The sequence below is a fragment of the Martes martes genome (assembly GCF_963455335.1).
Source record: "Martes martes genome assembly, chromosome: 4".
Taxonomy (NCBI): Eukaryota; Metazoa; Chordata; class Mammalia; order Carnivora; family Mustelidae; genus Martes; species Martes martes.
Genome location: NC_137891.1, coordinates 41,565,001 through 41,582,990, shown reverse-complemented (window position 1 = coordinate 41,582,990; position 17,990 = coordinate 41,565,001). Strand labels below are relative to the sequence as shown.

Below are 17,990 nucleotides of genomic sequence, written 5' to 3'. Positions count from 1 at the left end.
AAAAAGAGGTAAGATTTGTGTTTAAAGCTCTGCTGTGCAGTGGTCTCCCTAGGTCCCATATGGAGGATGGCACTTTGAAGTAAGTATGACATAGGTGTACAACACTGGAAACAGAATTCAGTAACAGATAAAATCTTGAAGCACTTTAAAAGAGATTAAATGAGGGTGCCTGGCTGGCTCAGTTAGTAAAGTGTGCAACTCTTGATCTTGAAGTAGTAGGTTTGAACCCCATGCTGGGTGTAGAGAGTACTTAAAAATAAAATTGAGGGGAAAAAAAGGATTAAATATAACATCAAGAAGCAAGTAGATAAGAGACTCAATGGTGAACTATACAAAAGAATCCTAAGAGCGGTGCCTGAGTGGCTCAGTTGGTTAAGCGGCTGCCTTCAGCTCAGGTCATAATCCCAGGATCCTGGGATCAAGCCCACGTTGGGCCCCCTGATCAGCAGGGAGCCTGCTTCTCCCTTTCCCCACTGCTTGTGCTCCTGCTCTCTCTCTCTCTCTCCCTCAAGTGAGTAAAGAAACTCTTAAAAAAAAAAATCCTAAAGAAATTGTTGGTAAGTGGAACTTACAGATACTATTCAGAATGTGTAGATACTTCTCAAAAAGGATAAATACAATTCCCAATGTGAAAGGGAACATAATTAGCCAAGTGACTTCTTTTAAACTTATCACTAAGGGGCGCCTGGGTGGCTCAGTGGGTTAAAACCTCTGCCTTCGGCTCAGGTCATGATCTCAGGGTCCTGGGATCGAGCCCCGCATCGGGCTCTCTGCTTCTCGGGGAGCCTGCTTCCCTTCCCCTCTCTCTCTGCCTGCCTCTTGGCCTACTTGTGATCTCTGTCCAATAAATAAAATCTTTTAAAAAAATAAATAAATAAACTTATCACTAAACAGGCAATTAATTAAACATTAACTTAAAGATTTGTTCTATCCAATAAAGTACTCTGCAAATAGTTAACCACTGGTATGAGGTAGTAGCTTAATTTTAGTAATTGAAAAATACTTCATCGGAATCATTTACATCTAAATCACTTCTATTTAATGCTCTAATATGCCAATACTCTAACCCATTAGAAAAGAGATGCTAAAAAGTCACCTTTTGAAGCAGGTGGTGTGAAGAACCTATTCTGACTGTGAAAAGCACCCCGTCCTCCTCGATTGCCTGAAAATCCACCACGAGAAGAAATCTTCTGTGATACTTTGAGTGGCCGTTTGGGTGGGGGTATTCCATCTTGAGGGACCACTTCTTTACTCTCAGCCGCAACAAAGTCATCCACATGCATAGATGGTGGTCTGCTTGTGTTCTGTTTTCTCTGACGAAAAATATCATGGGGTCGTATACCCTGTCCAAATCCTCCCCTGCCCCTTCCTCTTGGTGGCGGCACAACATGGGCTCGTTTGGCAGGTTCAATGTATTCAGATTTCCCACTATTAAAACAAAAACACTCCATGAAAACTTTTTCTTTTTTTTCATATTTCCAGTGAATATATAAGTTAAAGTTTGCAATACTGAAAACTCCATTTCAATTATTCCTTCATTCAGTTGTGTTAATGTTGCAAATATCTCTTACTCTCCAGGGATACACAACAAAACTAGCTAAGAATGGTACTCACATTCTATAGCTATTAACCATTATTTAAAATAATACAGCTCACGACTTGTTCAAACCTTCCAAAGTCTCATAAGGTAGAACAAGGTGACAAATGTACTGGGTATATCCTGGTCAAAGTATTATCTTTAAAAAAACATTAAAAAAAGAATTCCAAACAATATTCATGACTCATGTATTACATCACCTTCCTTTTTTCTCTATAGTTATGTGGCCATCTTAAAGTACATAACAATAAATAAGCTTCCATGACCACAATCAAGATCTTTAGTATAATAAATTTTACCTTGAAGTTATAAAGGTCTCATGCTTGTGCTTCCCAAGTTTGAATCCTTTAGTGGTCTTAGTTCTTCCTGGAGATGATGGTTCTGACAAGAATGAGCGCTCTAATTCTGAATGCAAGTCAAAGTCACTACAGCATTTTTCAGAGAGCTCAATTAAATCAACCTTCACCTGCAGTCATAAAAATTAAACAAAATGAGAAATACATCTTTAATTAATTATTAATGTAACATTCTATTATAGAAATTCATATTTCCTATAGATCATATTTAACTCTCATAATAAATAAATTATAGGTCTGCTCCTTTCCTTCACCGTTTCTTTTTTTTTTAAGATTTTATTTTTAAGTAATCTTTACATCCCACATGCATGCTCCGCCAACTAAGCCAGTCAGGCATTCCTTTCCTTCATCTTTTCAAAAAGCAACATCACTGGTAGTTAAAGAAAAAAATCTTAGGAATTCAGATGCATTTTGGGGTGGGGTGGGGTGGCATTTCTCCCCAAAGAAGGGCTGTCTGTTGTCTGACAGGAACTCAGGATTTATCTATATAAATTAACAAAGTGGCATCTCCAAAACTCTTCCAAAACAATCTGAAAATAACATACTTTGTAAGTCTCGTATAGTCACAATATCTGTAATAAAAGGATTCTGTGCCACAGTTCTCAAAGTTCCCTGCATTAAGTGAGGGTCTAACCTAAGTTTACTTCCAGAGAAATAAAAATTATGTTTATGTAAGTTTTATTTAAATTTAGCAAACCCAAGACAACAAATTTTCCAAACCATGTAAAGTTACAATCTTCATTGCAAGATAGTTGTGTTTTGACATAAAAGTTATGAAACAACAACTTCTAACACAAATATTTTAGATCTGTGATACTAAATATGGTAGCCACTAACCACATGTGCCTATTTAAATTTAAATTAACTAAAATTAAATCAAAAATAAAATTCGATTTCTTAGTTATATCAGCAACATTTCATTACTCAACAGTCACTTAAGATTAATGGCTACTGTACTGGACAGCGCAGGTTACTGAATATTTCTGTTACTGCATAAAGTTCTATTGGACAGAGCAGTTCTAAAAAAATCACTGAACAATTTACACTAAAAGAGAAATTAAGTTTTGTTTTTAAATTTTTAAGTAAGCTCTACACCCAACATGGGGTATGAACTCATGACCCCAAGATCAAGAGCCACATGCTGGAGGTGCCTGGGTGGCTCAGTTGGTTAAGAGTCTGACTCTTGATTTTAGCTCAGATTATGATCTCAGAGTCCTGGGATCGAGCCCTGTGTCAGGCTTCCCTGCTCAGTGGGGACTCTGCTTCTCCCTGTGCCACTCCCCCTGCTTGTTTCTCTTGTTCACCCTCTCTCAAAAAAATAAATAAAATTTTTAAAAAAAGAAAAAAAAAAGAGTCATTAGGTTCTACTGACTAAGCTATACGGGCACCCCAAGAGAAATTAATTCTTTAATGCAATTTAAATAAAATTTTATGCAATATTTTTTAAAAAGGGAAAGGAGCCTTCAATATATTAAACATACCTTAAACGTAAAGTAAACAAGTCTTTTAGTCTCATATGCAATGAGACACGATAAATACTAATACTCTTTGGACCAGAGAATACCCAAATATATATATATTTTTTTGATCAAGAAAAAAAAATACATGGTACAGTAATATATAACAAATCATCCTCCCTGATACAGCTCTGAGAAGCATAAATCAGAGTGCTTTAAATTTTAAATGTTTATTTATATTCTTACCTGTTCACAGCATTATGTTCAAGAATATGAATTCCCATTTGTACCTATATTATTTTAACAAGCAAATTCTTTCCATTTCCCCCAAATTAAGAACCAACTGCCAAAATACTACTCCTCTCCTTAAACCCCAAAACAGGAATGAACTGTAATTCTGTGGGATACTTTTCTCTATTTTATACCCTAAAAATACAAGAAAAATGCTTCAGGGTACTTTAGCAAAAACATAACTTTTTGCATTAAAAAAATCTCATTCTTAAATATACAATCACTAACTAGAAAGAACTGAGTGTTCTGGATACCATTAGTGGATAATTGATACAAAAATAATGCAGTACTTGTCCTCACATGGGCTTTTAACAGCCATACACTATCTAACTTGTTTTAGTGCTAACAATACACACAAAAAATGAAAAAAATCAACAATAACTTTTTTCTAATATTTAGTAATAAAATTACTTATACCAAATCCAAATCTGTATCAATCTCTTCAGCCTGAAATGGAGTGAACCACATGGATTTCAACTGATCATCCATGACATCAGCTAGCACATATGCAGTCCTAGAACAAGAGAGGTATTTGGTAAAACACAGAATTCCAAAATCAAATATTTTAGCTTACCTTCTAAGCAAAATTTGTGGAAGGTACAATTAAAAATGGTACTCTCAAAACCATTTAGTAAAATAAGTACTTAAAAACCAAGTTTATTATATTGTACAAACATGTACAAAAACCGTATTTAATTTTTCTAAATAATTCCATCAAACTGAATAGTCATTATGCTTCAGAAGTACAGTGCTCCCAAGATCAAGAGGCATATAACCTCTCGAACAGGGATCAGTAAACTATGGCCCCCATTCTGCAAACCTGCTTGTATACGGCCGATAAGCTAGAAACGCTCTATTTTTTAAAGTTTTTAAGTTTTTAAAAAAACCATAAGAAACAAACAAGATGCTACAGAAGAATATGCAACAGAGGCCAAATGTCACCTACAAAGCCTAGAATTTTTACGATCTGGTCCTTTACAGAAAAAACAGTTTGCTGGCCCTCTTTAGACCCCAGTCACTAAATAGACATTATCTACTTAACCAGAAAACATTGTTTATTTTACCTATTGTTAAACAGATTCTGGAGAGATTCTGGAGCCGAAAGTACTGGTTCTACATCCTGGTCACCAAGGGGTAAAGGATCGCCAGATGATTCCAGCATCTGCTTAAGTCCAACTACATTGTCCAACAAAGAATCTAGATTGTCATCATCTTTTGAATGTTCCTAGATACAGACAAAGCCAGAATAAGATGATGCAGGTAAAACTTGAACATTTATGCCCATAATCTACTGATTCGTTAGTAGAAAATGTTATATTTTTTGATTACTAAGAAATTTAGAACACCATCAAAAACTTATCAACTTAATATTAAACATGTGCAAATAAAACAAACATGAAAAACACTTGTCTTTTTATTTCTGAAGAAGAGTAGCAGGGGGCACCCTGCATTCAAACAATAGATAATTCAAAAACTATTGTCCTCTTCCTTAAGATTCATATTAGTATGGAGAATTTCACCCCAATTATTAATTCAAAGAGTATTTCAAACTTTTTAAGTACCAACTGAGGGTTCACTATTTAAAAAGGCCACTATGAAAAACTTGTACTAGTCAAAAAGAGACGAAAAATTTATCTTGGGAATGAACTGTTTTTATCTTGTTTCTATTTTTTTCTTCTTTTTTTTTTTTTTACCAAAACAAGCTTCTCTAGTTCAAGGAACAAATTTTCTGGACTTTCTTCTTTGCTTTGTAGAAGCTGTTTTAACTCTGCAGCATTAATACTCATTGTCCGTGATGGATGAGCTCCCTCTACTTCCATGAGACCACTATCATCTCCACAACATCCCTGTAAATGTCACACACAAGTTAAATTTGAGAGCAGAGAAATTTGCAAAGATGCTTCCAAACTTATTCAGATATTTAAGCCATTTGCTGCAATCTTCCCCTCAATATTTTGGTTTTTACATTAGTACAAATGGCTAGTTTTAAGAAAGTCAGCTCAAGGCTGAAATACGTCCGAGTAAGACTCAAAAAATAAAAAGGTAAACACACATACTCAATTTACCAGCAGCAGATTTCTCAACAAAAACATCCAATGCAAATATAATGGCACTTGCAGGACATGTAATATACTGACTGATACTCAATATAATGCCTACTATAATCAAGAACTGATGGAACCTAAATTTATCTTTCTGGAGTTAAGGCAAACAACTAAAGAAAACAGTAACTACCATATTTAAGGCTATACGCTGTCATGAAAAAAGTTAATATTTCTTGCTTTAAAAAGTAAACAATATAATGAGTTTTGGCATGACAATAATTTAATATTAGAAAATTCATCCAGCAAACCAAGTCTTGGTTCATGAAAATTAATCTATCCACATTGTCACATATGCTAGAACACTTAAGTAGTTCCAAATCTTTACAACACAATCTTATTTTATTATTTTTATTTAGGTCTAATTAACACACAGTATTATATTAGTTTCAGTATACAACAGTGAATCAATATTTGTATACATTGAGAACTAATTACTACAATAAGTTTAGTTACCATCTGTCACCATACAAAGTTAATACAACATTATTGAATATATTGCCCATCCACTGCCCATTTTATTTTTTTAATTTTTTAAGTTTATTTTTTAGTAAGTTCTACACGTACAGCTTCAACTCATGACCCCAAGATCAAGCGTTGCATGCACTTCCAGCTGAGCCAGCCAAGCGCCCCGTATTAAATGGCTCAAAATGAATATGTCTTTTAGAGGAGACTATATACACATATCTAGATGCAGGATTTAGTACTTTTAAATAGGCATTAACAATAAAAACTTTCTTTGGAGTTTCTAATATTTGCCTTATAACTGAACACATTTCAATCAAAATTACTTTTTTTTTTAAAGGATTTTATTTATAGATTCGAGAGACAGAGAGAGAACACAAGCCAGGGGGAGAGGCAGAGGAAGATGTAGAAGCAGGCTCCCCACTGAGCAGGGAACCCAAGGAGAAGCTCAATCCCAGAACCCTGGGATCATGACCTGAGCCGAAGGCAGATACTTAACCAACTGAGCCACCCAGGCACCCCAAATGAAAATTATTCTTGGGATGCCTGGGTGGCTCAGTCAGTTAAGCATCTGCCTTTGGCTCAGGTCATGATCCCAGGGTCCTGGGATCGAGTACCGCATCAGGCTCCTTGCTCAGCGTCAGCAGGGAGCCCGCTTCTCCCTCTCCCTGCTGCTCCCCCTGCTTGTGCGCTTGCTTGCTCGCTCGCTCTCTCTCTCTCTCTGACAAATAAGTAAATAAAATCTTTTTTTTAAAAAAAGATTTTATTTATTTATTTATTTGACAGACAGAGATTACAAGTAGGCAGAGAGGCAGGCAGAGAGAGAGAGGAGGAAGCAGGCTTCCCGCCGAGCAGAGAGCCCGACGCAGGGCTCGATCCCAGGACCCTGGGATCATGACCTGAGCCGAAGGCAGAGGCTTTAACCCACTGAGCCATCCAGGCGCCCCAGTAAATAAAATCTTAAAAACAAATTCTTTTTAATAGATTCTCACTCAAACTGACTATATGCCAGAAGCACACCTGTACCTTTCATAAAACACTAGTCACTTACTCTTGTGTTAAGGAAGAGAGTATACAGTTTTAATGAGAAATTCAATAAAATGTTATCTGTAAGAGTTTGATTTGCTTTGTTTGGAGGTAAGGGTAAAGGGTAGGTTGACAATGGTCTAGCCTGTTTTATTTTTTAAAAATTAAGGTAAAGGAGTTAAAAATAATCAGAGTACATTAACAGAAACAGACTATACAGGGTTCTCTTTAAAGGAACTATCTCATAAATGCTGATAAAATGGACAAATTAACAGACTAAATATATTTTATGGAAATAAGTATATTAAACAGATTACAAATTATCAAAGCATCTGCTTCTTTCCTCACTGTTAGTCATATCACTTTCACTAAGAGAGAGTTTACTGTAGCTGAGTAAGAAAATATTACAATGGTCATTATTTTTAAAGGTCAGAGAAAATGGGCTAAAATAATCTGTTAAAAGAAAGGAGGAGAACTTATGTCCACCCAAAAACGCACACACAGATGTTTACAGCAGTTTTATTCACAACCACCAAAACTTGGAAACCACCAGAATGCCCTTCACTAGGTGAATGGATAAATAAAATATAAGATAGCCACACAATGGAATATTACTCAGCGCTAAAAAGAAAAGAGCTATTAAGCCATGAAAAATATGGAAGACTTGCTATATACTGTATGATTCCAATTACATAACATTCTAGAAAAGGCAAAACTATGGAGAGAGTAAAAAGATCTGCAGTTGTCAAGGGTTAAGAGAGAAAAGATGAATAAGAGGAGCACAGAAAATTGAAGGCAGTATAATTATTCTGCAGGACACTACAATGGTGGATATACATCATTATACATTTGTCAAAAACCACAGAATGTTCAATACCAAGTGAATCCTAATATAAACTATGGACTTTGATATGGATTATGATAATGTGTCAATGAGGATATTGGTATGGACTGTGATAATGTGTAATGTAAGTCCATCAGTGTACCACTGTAATGCAGTAGGTTGGTAGGTTGATAGTAAGGGACATTAGGGGATAATAGGAGATAGTAGGAAAGACTGTGCAATAGTTGAGGAGTCTGTACCTGAGGGAGATAGGGGAACAAAGAGTATATGGAAACTTTCTGTACCTTCCACTCAATTTTGCTGTAAACCTAAACCGCTCTAAAAAATTTAAAAAAAAAAAAAGGGCTAAAAAACAATGAATTAAAATATTCGGAACAATGCAAAATTTTCACCTCTCCATACTATCTCTTTTTCACTATTATGAGCAGAAATAGTTTTGAACAAAATAAAATGCATTTTATACTTTAATCCACTTACTTTATACTAAAAGCCATCTCACAAAATCTAGGGTCGAATTTAGCACAATTTGAAGTATTCTGTATACACAATACTATTAGAAATAGTAATGAAGAATTTTTAAGAAGATTTTTTAAAACCATACTCTATAAAATTATTTCAGGAAAATGAAAACGAAAATTCTATCAAATTTGTGATACAGTTTCAAATCAAATTCTATTCATTTGTCAAACACAGCTAGCTATTTGTATTAAACACATGCTTCATATTAAATATACTGCTTATATATTAAGTATAATGTTAATTATAAATATATTTATATAGTATAATTATAAATAAATATTAAATATAAGGCTTGTATTAAATCATACAGGACATTGTATCAATACTCTGGGAAAAAGATGGAAAGACATGTTTTCTGACCTATTCAGAAAGAGGGGTGGGAAATGGTAAAAAGGTCTGTAAATGATCTATGAAAAAGAAATATAACATGTTTTAAAGTGTACAGAAAGAAAGTGATCTCAAAGGCTTCACAAAGAGGGATGAATTAAACAAGCATTATGAACAGATTAGTTTTATCAAGAGAGACCATAAGCTAAGAAAAGCATCACAAGGAAAGATGTGTATATGTATGAGATTTAAGGATGATGGCATAGTATAAAATGTCTTCTAAGGAAGATGTTGTAGCAAAGGTAGCTTTTTTTTCTTTTTTTTTTTTTTTGCAAAGGTAGCTTTTTGGCCATACAGTAAATAGTCTTGAATGCCATGCTAAAAAGTTTGGAATTTATTTAAGATACCAAAAGTTATTGTAAGATGGAGGGACATGATCTGAGGTCTGATTTACAAAGATATGAACTCACACAGAACTCTTAAGAAAATATGAGAGAAGTAAATGTTTGGAAGGAAACTGGAAAGAAGGCTGATGCAATACTCTGCAAGAAAATATCAATAAAGGTGTAAGAATTAATTTTTAAAAACCTATATATAAATTCTAGAGTGGAAAAGTACAGTAACTGAAATAAAAAACTGAGTAGAGGGGCTCAACATTAAAGATAGGTCAGCTGAGATGATCCACTTTAAGGAACGGACAGAAAAAAATGAAGAACCACAAGCAAAAACGTCAGAGAGCTGCCGGGTACCATCAAGAGCATCATCATACATATAATAAGAATCCAGAGAAAGAGTCACAAAGAATATATGAAGAATTAATAGCTGAAAACACCCCAAATTTAATGAAAAACATTAACCTATACTTCCAAAAGGATCAACAAACTCTGAGAATAAACTCAAAGAAATTTATACTCAGACACATCATGATTAAACTATTAAGAACCAGACAGAGAATTTTTTTTTTTAAGATTTTATTTATTTGATGGACAGAGATCACAATTAGGTAGAAAGGCAGGCAGAGAGAGAGGGGAAAGCAGGCTCCCCGCTGAGCAGACAGCCCAATGCAGGACTCAATCCCAGGACCCTGAGACCATGACCTGAGCCGAAAGCAGAGGCTTTAACCCCCTGAGCCACCAAGGCGCCCCAAAGACAGAGAATCTTGAAAGCAGCAAAAGAGAAGTGACTCAGCTAATAAAAGGGATCCTCAGTAAGATTAACTGATTTGTCATCAGAAACCAATGGAGGGGCACCTGGGTGCCTCAGTGAGTTAAGCCTCTGCCTTCAGCTCAGGTCATGATCTCAGGGTCCTGGGATCAAGCCCTGCATCGGGCTCTCTGCTCAGCAGGGAGCCTGCTTCTCCATCTCTCTCTGCCTGCCTCTCTGCCTACTTGTGATCTCTCTCTCTGCCAAATAAGTAAATAAAATCTTAAAAAAAAAAAAAAGAAAGAAAGAAACCAATGGAAGCCAGAATTTAGAAGGAAGACATATTCGAAATGCAGAAAGAAAAACGCTATCAACCAAGAGTTCTATAACTGACAAAACTATCCTTCAAAAAAAGAGGGAGAAATAAGACATTCCTAGATTTTTTTTTTTTTTAAAAGAGAGAATTCACCACTAGCAAACTTACTCCACAAAAAATACTTAAGGGAGTTCTTCAAACAAATGACATGAAGGGACATTAGACAGCAACTTAAATCCACATGAAAAAATAAAGAATGTCAGTTAAGTATATGTAGGTAAAAGGCAATACTATCATATATATTTTTTGAAGATTTATTTATTTATTTGACAGAGAGAGAGAGAGAGCGCGAGCGAGCACAAGTAGGCGGGCAGGGGGAAGCAGGCTCCCTGCTGAGCAGAGAGCCTGATGCGGGACTTGATCCCAGCACCCCGAGATCATGACCTGAGCCGAAGTCAGATGCTTAACCCACTGAGCCATCCAGGTGCCCGATACTAACACATTTTTATTTGTAACTCTTCTCTTCTCCTATCTAAACTGAAAGACAACAAAGTAAAGCAATGATGCTAAAACTGTGTTGAGAGGTTCATAATGTATAAAAATGTAATTTGCATGATTATAGCACAAAGGAAGGGAATAAAGCTATACTGTAGCATTTTTTATATACTACTAAATTATGTTATATTAATGTGAAGTAGACTATATTCAATTAAGGTGTTAAATGTAATACTCAGGAAAACCACTAAGAAAATAACTTAAAAAAAAAAAAAAAGCAAAAGAAATAACAAAAAAAATTAAAATGGGGATGCCCAGGTGGCTTAGTTGGTTAAGTGTCTGCTTTCGGCTCAGGACATGATCCCAGGGTCCTGGGATTAAGTCCCACATTGGGCTCAAACCCGCTTCTACCTCTGCCTGCCACTCCCCTCACTTGTGTGTGCACACACTCTCTCTGACAAATAAATACATCTTAAAAAAAAAAAGTTAAAATGGCAAAGTAGTAAATATCTATTTAACATATGATACAATAAAGAGGAAAAAAGGGGGGCGCCTGGGTGGCTCAGTGGGTTAAGCCGCTGCCTTCGGCTCAGGTCATGATCTCAGGGTCCTGGGATCGAGTCCCACATCGGGCTCTCTGCTCAGCGGGGAGCCTGCTTCCCTCTCTCTCTGTCTGCCTCTCTGCCTACTTGTGATCTCTGTCAAATAAATAATAATAAAAAATTTTTTAAAAAAAAAGAGGAAAAAAGGTTATATAGGAAGTAAATAACAAAACACAGACATTAAATCCTATCAGTAATTAGACATGAATAAATTGATTATAACAATCAAAAGATATTGGCAGAATGTAAAACAAACACAACCCAACTATATGGTATCTTCAAGGGACACATTTTTATGTATGTATGTATGTAGGCTCCACACCTAACATGGGGCAGAACTCACAATCCTGAGATAAATAGTTGCATGCTCCACCAACTAGGAAAGCTAGGTGCCCAAGAGACACATTTTAGATTAAAAGATACAAACAGACTGAAAGTAAAAGGGTAGAAAAAATATATACCACACAAACAATAAATAAAACAGAGCTAAAGTGGCTGTACCAGTAATTCAAAATAAAGGTTTGGACGTAAGTTATTACTACACATAAATTATTACTAGAGATGAAGAAAGACATTTTATAGTAGCAAAAGCATCAATCCATCAGGAAGACAAATATGGACATATGTTTGGACATATGCACTTGACAATAGAGCTCAAGATGCTGGAAGCAAAAACCTGACAGAAGTAAAGGGAGAAATAGACACTTCAACAGTAACAGTTGCAGACTTCACTCCCCTACTTTCAGTGGTGGGTAGAACAACTTGGCAGAAAATCAACAACGAAACAGAAGGCTTGAACAACTATAAACTAACTACTCCTAACAGGCATGTACAGAATGTGCCACCAAATAGTGGCAGAAGACACATTCTTCTTAAGGGCACATGGAACATTTTCCAGGAAAGCACATACCCTATACTGTAAAACAAGCCTCAACAAAGTATGATATCTGACCACAATGGAATGAAGTTAGAAATCAATTACAGAAGGAAATTTGGAAAAGTCACGCCTATATGCAAATTAGACACACCTCTAAATAATCAATGGACCAAAGAAAAAAATTACAAGAGGGATTAGAAAATCCTTTGAGATGAACAAAACCAAAAACATGACATGCCACAGTGTACAGAAGAAAATTTGTAGCTATGAATGCCTACATTTAAAAAGAAGAAAAATACATAAACAGAAAATCTCAAATTAATATAACCTAAACTTCCACCTGAAGAAATAGAAACTGAAGAGTAAACTGACCTCAAAGCAACTAGAAGGGAAAAAAACCAGTAAGGATAAAAGCAGAAATAACCAAATAGAGAACAGAAAAATAATAGGAAAAAAATCAAAGGGGCGCCTGGGTGGCTCAGTCAGTTAAGCATCCAGCTCTTGATTTTAGCTCAGGTCATGATCTTGGCATCCTGGGATCAAGCCCCGAGTCAGGCTCCAAGCTCAGAAGGAACTGTGTTTGAGGATTCTCTCTCTCCCTCTGCCCCTCCCCCCACTTATGCGAGCACACTCTCTAAAAAATAAACAAATAAATCTTAAAAAAAAAAAAAAATGAAGACACTATGGGTAGTAGTTCTCTATTTAAGCTGCCACATCAGAGTATTCAAAAATTAATGATGCTTAATAAATTTAAAAAGAGTTTAGTAATTTCTGCTCTTAAACACCTTTTTTATACATCAAAAACTTGCATTTATAGTGAGATAAGGGCACAGAAAAAAACACTAAGTGCAAACTTCCAAAACACATCCTAAGATACTTTTGAGCACAGGTAATTTTTTTAACTTATGATGAACTTTGTAAATTTAAAAAATACATACATATACATATATGTATACTTACCATTGTGTCAGAGTTAAGAATCTGTCTCATAAATTCCAAAAATGAAGATGCAAGTTCACCTGTGTCCTTACTAAATGTGCTGACCACTCGTTTCAGTAAACTATGCAAAGCATTACTGTTTTTCCTTAAAGAACTGTAAATAAATAGAGAGGATATGTCTTGAAATTTTAATGTATAAATCTCGTATAAGAAATAAATTATCTCCATTCAGTCCACTGTTCAAAAAATGTTTTGGTGTGGCTATGCACATAAACCATTTAACAAGGCAGCACCCAGAGATACAACCTTTTAAAATTAAGCTTCAAGTTCTTAAAACATTCCCCCCACCAAAAGAAAATAGCCCAAATATAAAGATATAAAACAGCACAAGAAAGTTCAAGGTTCCTTATTTTTACACTTTTTATAGCCTGAGGATTTCTCTAATATAAGGTTATAGTGGTCTCAAAAACCTGACCAGAAAGACTGATTTACATAATAACTACAAAAAATAAGTATCTTTATGGCACTATAATCTGACAGAAGGAAATCAAGGGTACAGACTAGGGATCTACAAACTTTTTATGTAAGGAGCCCAATGGTACATATTTTATGCTTTGCAGGCTATGTAACAACGCAGTCTGTTTCTCTCTATACACAACAGCAGTCTCAGTTACAACTACTCAACTGCTTGTGTAGTGGGAAAGCGGTCATAAACAATACATAAATGCTGACTATGTTCCAATAAAACTGTATTTACAAACACTGGTGGTAGGCTGGATCTGGCCTGTGGCCTAACCCCTGATACTGCGAGATTTAAGCATAGCAATCAATCATGACAACATACAGTCCTGATAAAATTATTCTACATATTTACACAGCTCTTTGTTGATCAACAGAGAATTTCAAGGGCAAAGTATTCTAATATTCAATTGTGTCCTTTAAGTTGTAATACTTCATAATTAGTCAAAATGAAAATAAGACTATATTAACACTAAACATGCAGTGTTTGTATTTGAAAAATGTGGTTGGATTCTGAGATGCCATCATAGAAGACTTTGGTAAAGTAATATAAAAGAGAGAAAGATAAAGACTCCTGCTCTTGAAAACTTTATAAAATAATGAAATGGATAAGGCACAACAAACAGGAATAATATTAAATACAAAGACAGATAATATGATTAATGAAAAAAGCATGGGTTTAAAATTAGACTACGACAATTACTAGCTTCTACATACAACTTTAAGCAAATGGGCCTTACTTACAGGATCTATCAAAAACTGGAGTTCATTACATTACCTATTAGAATGTCTAAAATTTAAAGAACTAACAATACCAAAATCTGGTATTTTTGATGCTCAACTTGTAAAGAAGTTGTCTATAAAAAAGTAATACACTGAAATTTTAAGGTGAGGGAACTGCTCTGTATGCAGCTGTGGTGATAAACACATGACTCTATGCATTTGTCAAAATCCATAGAATTGTACAACATGAAACATGAATGAGGTTACAAGGAAAGGGAGAAAACTAGAAACAACATCTGATATTGGAGTCAAAATGTCGGTATACACTCATTTTAAAAAATACATACATATAAATAAATACATACAAAAATAAATGTTGATGTGTATATGAATAAGTTAGGACACATGCATATACTTTTTCACCCTATCCAATGAAAAGAACCTAAATCAATGATACAAGTTGAACAACAAAATGAATAACAATAGCATTAGATTATCATATAAAGAAAAAAATTAATGTCCATAAGTCTATATTGATATAAATCCCTAAATAAGTAAACAAATGAGGGAAAAGTGATAATTCTTCCTTACAAAAAGATAATTAATAAATTAAAAAGGAATAAGAGAAATAGGAAATTTGCATTAGGACACCACAGTAAAAACTGCCACATGCCAAGATTCACTGATGAGTACTAAACTTAGTGGACAAAAGGTTTAAGCAGAAATAAGATATTTGCATAGCCTCAAAACACATTCTTCAAAATATTTAGTAATTAAAAGTAGAAAGTTATTAGGTTTACAGAGCAGAATCCTGACAGACAGCACCTCAGTCAAGCGATCAAGATGAGTATCACCAAGAAATACTTGAGTGGATGGTGATAACATTTACTGGGATGAACAAGAGAGAAACACGCTTGAAGCAAGAATATCAAGGGCTCTGCTTTAGGTCTATTTAGTCTGAACTGTCCATTAAACAACCACGCAGAGATGTCAAAAGATGGATGGGTTATTTGGAGCTTAGCAGAAAAATTAGAGCCAGAGGGAGAAAAGGGAATAGACTAAGACAATTTAGGAAAAGATTACCAACAGGAAAAAGATCAGAAACATGAATCCAGCAAAGCCAAAAACATCACATAAAATGCTATGGCAAATGTATGCAAAGGGTACTTTTAAGAGCCAGGAATAGAGGAATCAAGGAAAGCTCTTTTTTTTTTTTTTTGCTTTCTTGGAGGTGAAGAATATGAGTTTTAAAGGATATACAGATATCCAGGCAAAAGGAAAAAGGACATTCCAGAAGTAAAATGTAAAGACCACAGTGAGAGACTGGGGACAGGGCAGGAGAAGAAGGAAAATTTGGATTTTCAGCAGGTGCTACCCATGGAGAGAGAATATAAATGAGGAGACAGGTAGGACCCAGCACCACACAGTATTTGGAACATAAGTTTTCAGCCAACGTTAGAAGAATGAATGAGAGGCACAAACATATGTCTCTTCCTCCCTTCTATCTCATAATCCTACATACTTCTACAAATTCCCAAGGAAATCTCCATAATATCCAGCTACCATCCTAGAGAAGAAAAAGATGAGGGCATGGACTGAGAGACTGGAGCAGAAATTATACTTGAAGTTTACATTATCTCAAATTAATTTTATCTCAGCCATTCCTCTACAGAATAAAAAACAGAGAATCGGTACTTTTAGCTTTAGGGTCCATAATATCATACCACCATCACTTCTGAAGGACTAAAGGTAAATGTATCAACAAAGCAAATAGAGCGTGAATTAACATCCCTGAACAGTAAGATTCCCTTCTTAAATACTGTAAGTTGCCCACATTAATTTGTCCATCTACTCAATTTATAATTTTAATCTTAAAGATTTTATTACTAGCACACTTCACTGCTAATATATCTATTCCATAGATACAAATTTTTCCATATGAAAGAAATCACATCTTCAACTTTCTATAATTATCTATGAATCAATCAATTTGGGGAGGGGTGATAGAGTAAAAAATTAAACCCAAGAGTGTATTAAATTAAGCATACCTTTTTAAATGAAATAATCCATAATCATGCTCTGCAAGAAACATCATTGTTCTGACACATGTCAGTAAACAGTTGTAACTGCTCTCAGAGTTAGCTAGCACAGCTAGTAAACAGTCACAAATTGAGGCCATCAGTTCTTTGTTTGGTAGAGAATTGGAGAGCTGCTCCAGTTCAGAAATAGAACCTTCAGAAGAGTTTGGCAAAATAAGAGCAATGTCCTGTGAGGGAGGAGAGGAGTAGGGGAAAAAATTTAATTATTATCAATTGACATTTTTATATTAGAAATACATACCAATTAAACCTTAGGAATTGCCTCATCAAAATACTGTTACCTTACTATCCTAAATAGAAACTCAAACACAAAGGAGTCATTTTGCTCTTCTATAAAAGGTAATACAAAGATATACACCTAAAGAAATAAAAGCAAATATTTTACTTTACAATATTTTTACTTTAAAAGAACATCTCATTCATTCATGGTTCTACGCCCAAAGTGAGGCCTGAACTCATGACAAGATCAAGAGCTGCATCTTCTACCAACTCAGTCAGCCAGGTGCTCCTGAAAGTTTTTCTTTCTGCATCGTAATGAGTGTAGTTCCTATCTTCAAATGGTTACGTGAACTACTTTCAGTACTAAAATATTTTAAATCATTGTACTATTGATTCATTTGAGTATTTTTTTAATTTATAAAGAAATTATTCAGTGAAATAAAATTTTATTTTATTATTTGAAAGAGAGAGTGAGCAAATGCACATGTCAGTTGGGGGGGGGTGTGCAGAAGGAGATGAAGAGGAAAAGAATCCCAAACAATCTTCCTGTTGAGCACAGAGCTGGACTGGGGGGGGGGGGGGTTGATCTCATGACCTGAGCCGAAACCAAGAGTTGGATGCTTAACCCACTGAGCCACCCAGGTACCCCTCAGTGAAATAAATTTTAATAAGCATATCCATATTGAGGTGCCTGGGTGGCTCAGTCACTTAAGTGTCTGCTTTCGGTTCAGGTCACAATCATGGGGTCCTGGAATCAAGCACCACGTCTGGTTCCATGCTCAGCAAGGAGCCTACTTCTCCTTCTCCCTCTGCCTACTGCTTCCCTTGCTTGTGCTCTCTCTCTCTCTCAAATAAATAAATAAAATCTTAAAAGTAAGTAAATAAGTAAACATACCCATACTGCAATTTAAAACATCCCAGAAAGAAATGAAGCAAATAAACATTTAAACACAGTTTTCCAACTAAGTATTTCCTTCTGGTTTTTATATACTTTCAAAATTCAATTTTTAAAAAATATTTTATTTATTTGACAGAGAGAGAGAGAGCTCACAAGTAGGCAGAGAGGCAGGCAGA

General features: G+C 35.1%; 1 protein-coding gene across 2 annotated transcripts in view; it reads right to left on the bottom strand.

Annotated features, from left to right (window-relative positions):
• Positions 1-17,990, bottom strand: part of VIRMA (vir like m6A methyltransferase associated) — a 58,785-nt gene that overhangs the window by 1,930 nt on the left and 38,865 nt on the right. For both annotated transcript variants that reach the window (XM_080802597.1, XM_080802598.1), the window contains 7 exons: positions 16,647-16,864; positions 13,378-13,510; positions 5,396-5,548; positions 4,766-4,926; positions 4,119-4,215; positions 1,897-2,063; positions 1,097-1,428 (listed from right to left, as the gene is read on the bottom strand). In XM_080802597.1, the coding sequence (XP_080658723.1) occupies positions 1,097-1,428; positions 1,897-2,063; positions 4,119-4,215; positions 4,766-4,926; positions 5,396-5,548; positions 13,378-13,510; positions 16,647-16,864 (1,261 nt within the window). The remainder of the gene's footprint in view (positions 1-1,096; positions 1,429-1,896; positions 2,064-4,118; positions 4,216-4,765; positions 4,927-5,395; positions 5,549-13,377; positions 13,511-16,646; positions 16,865-17,990) is intronic.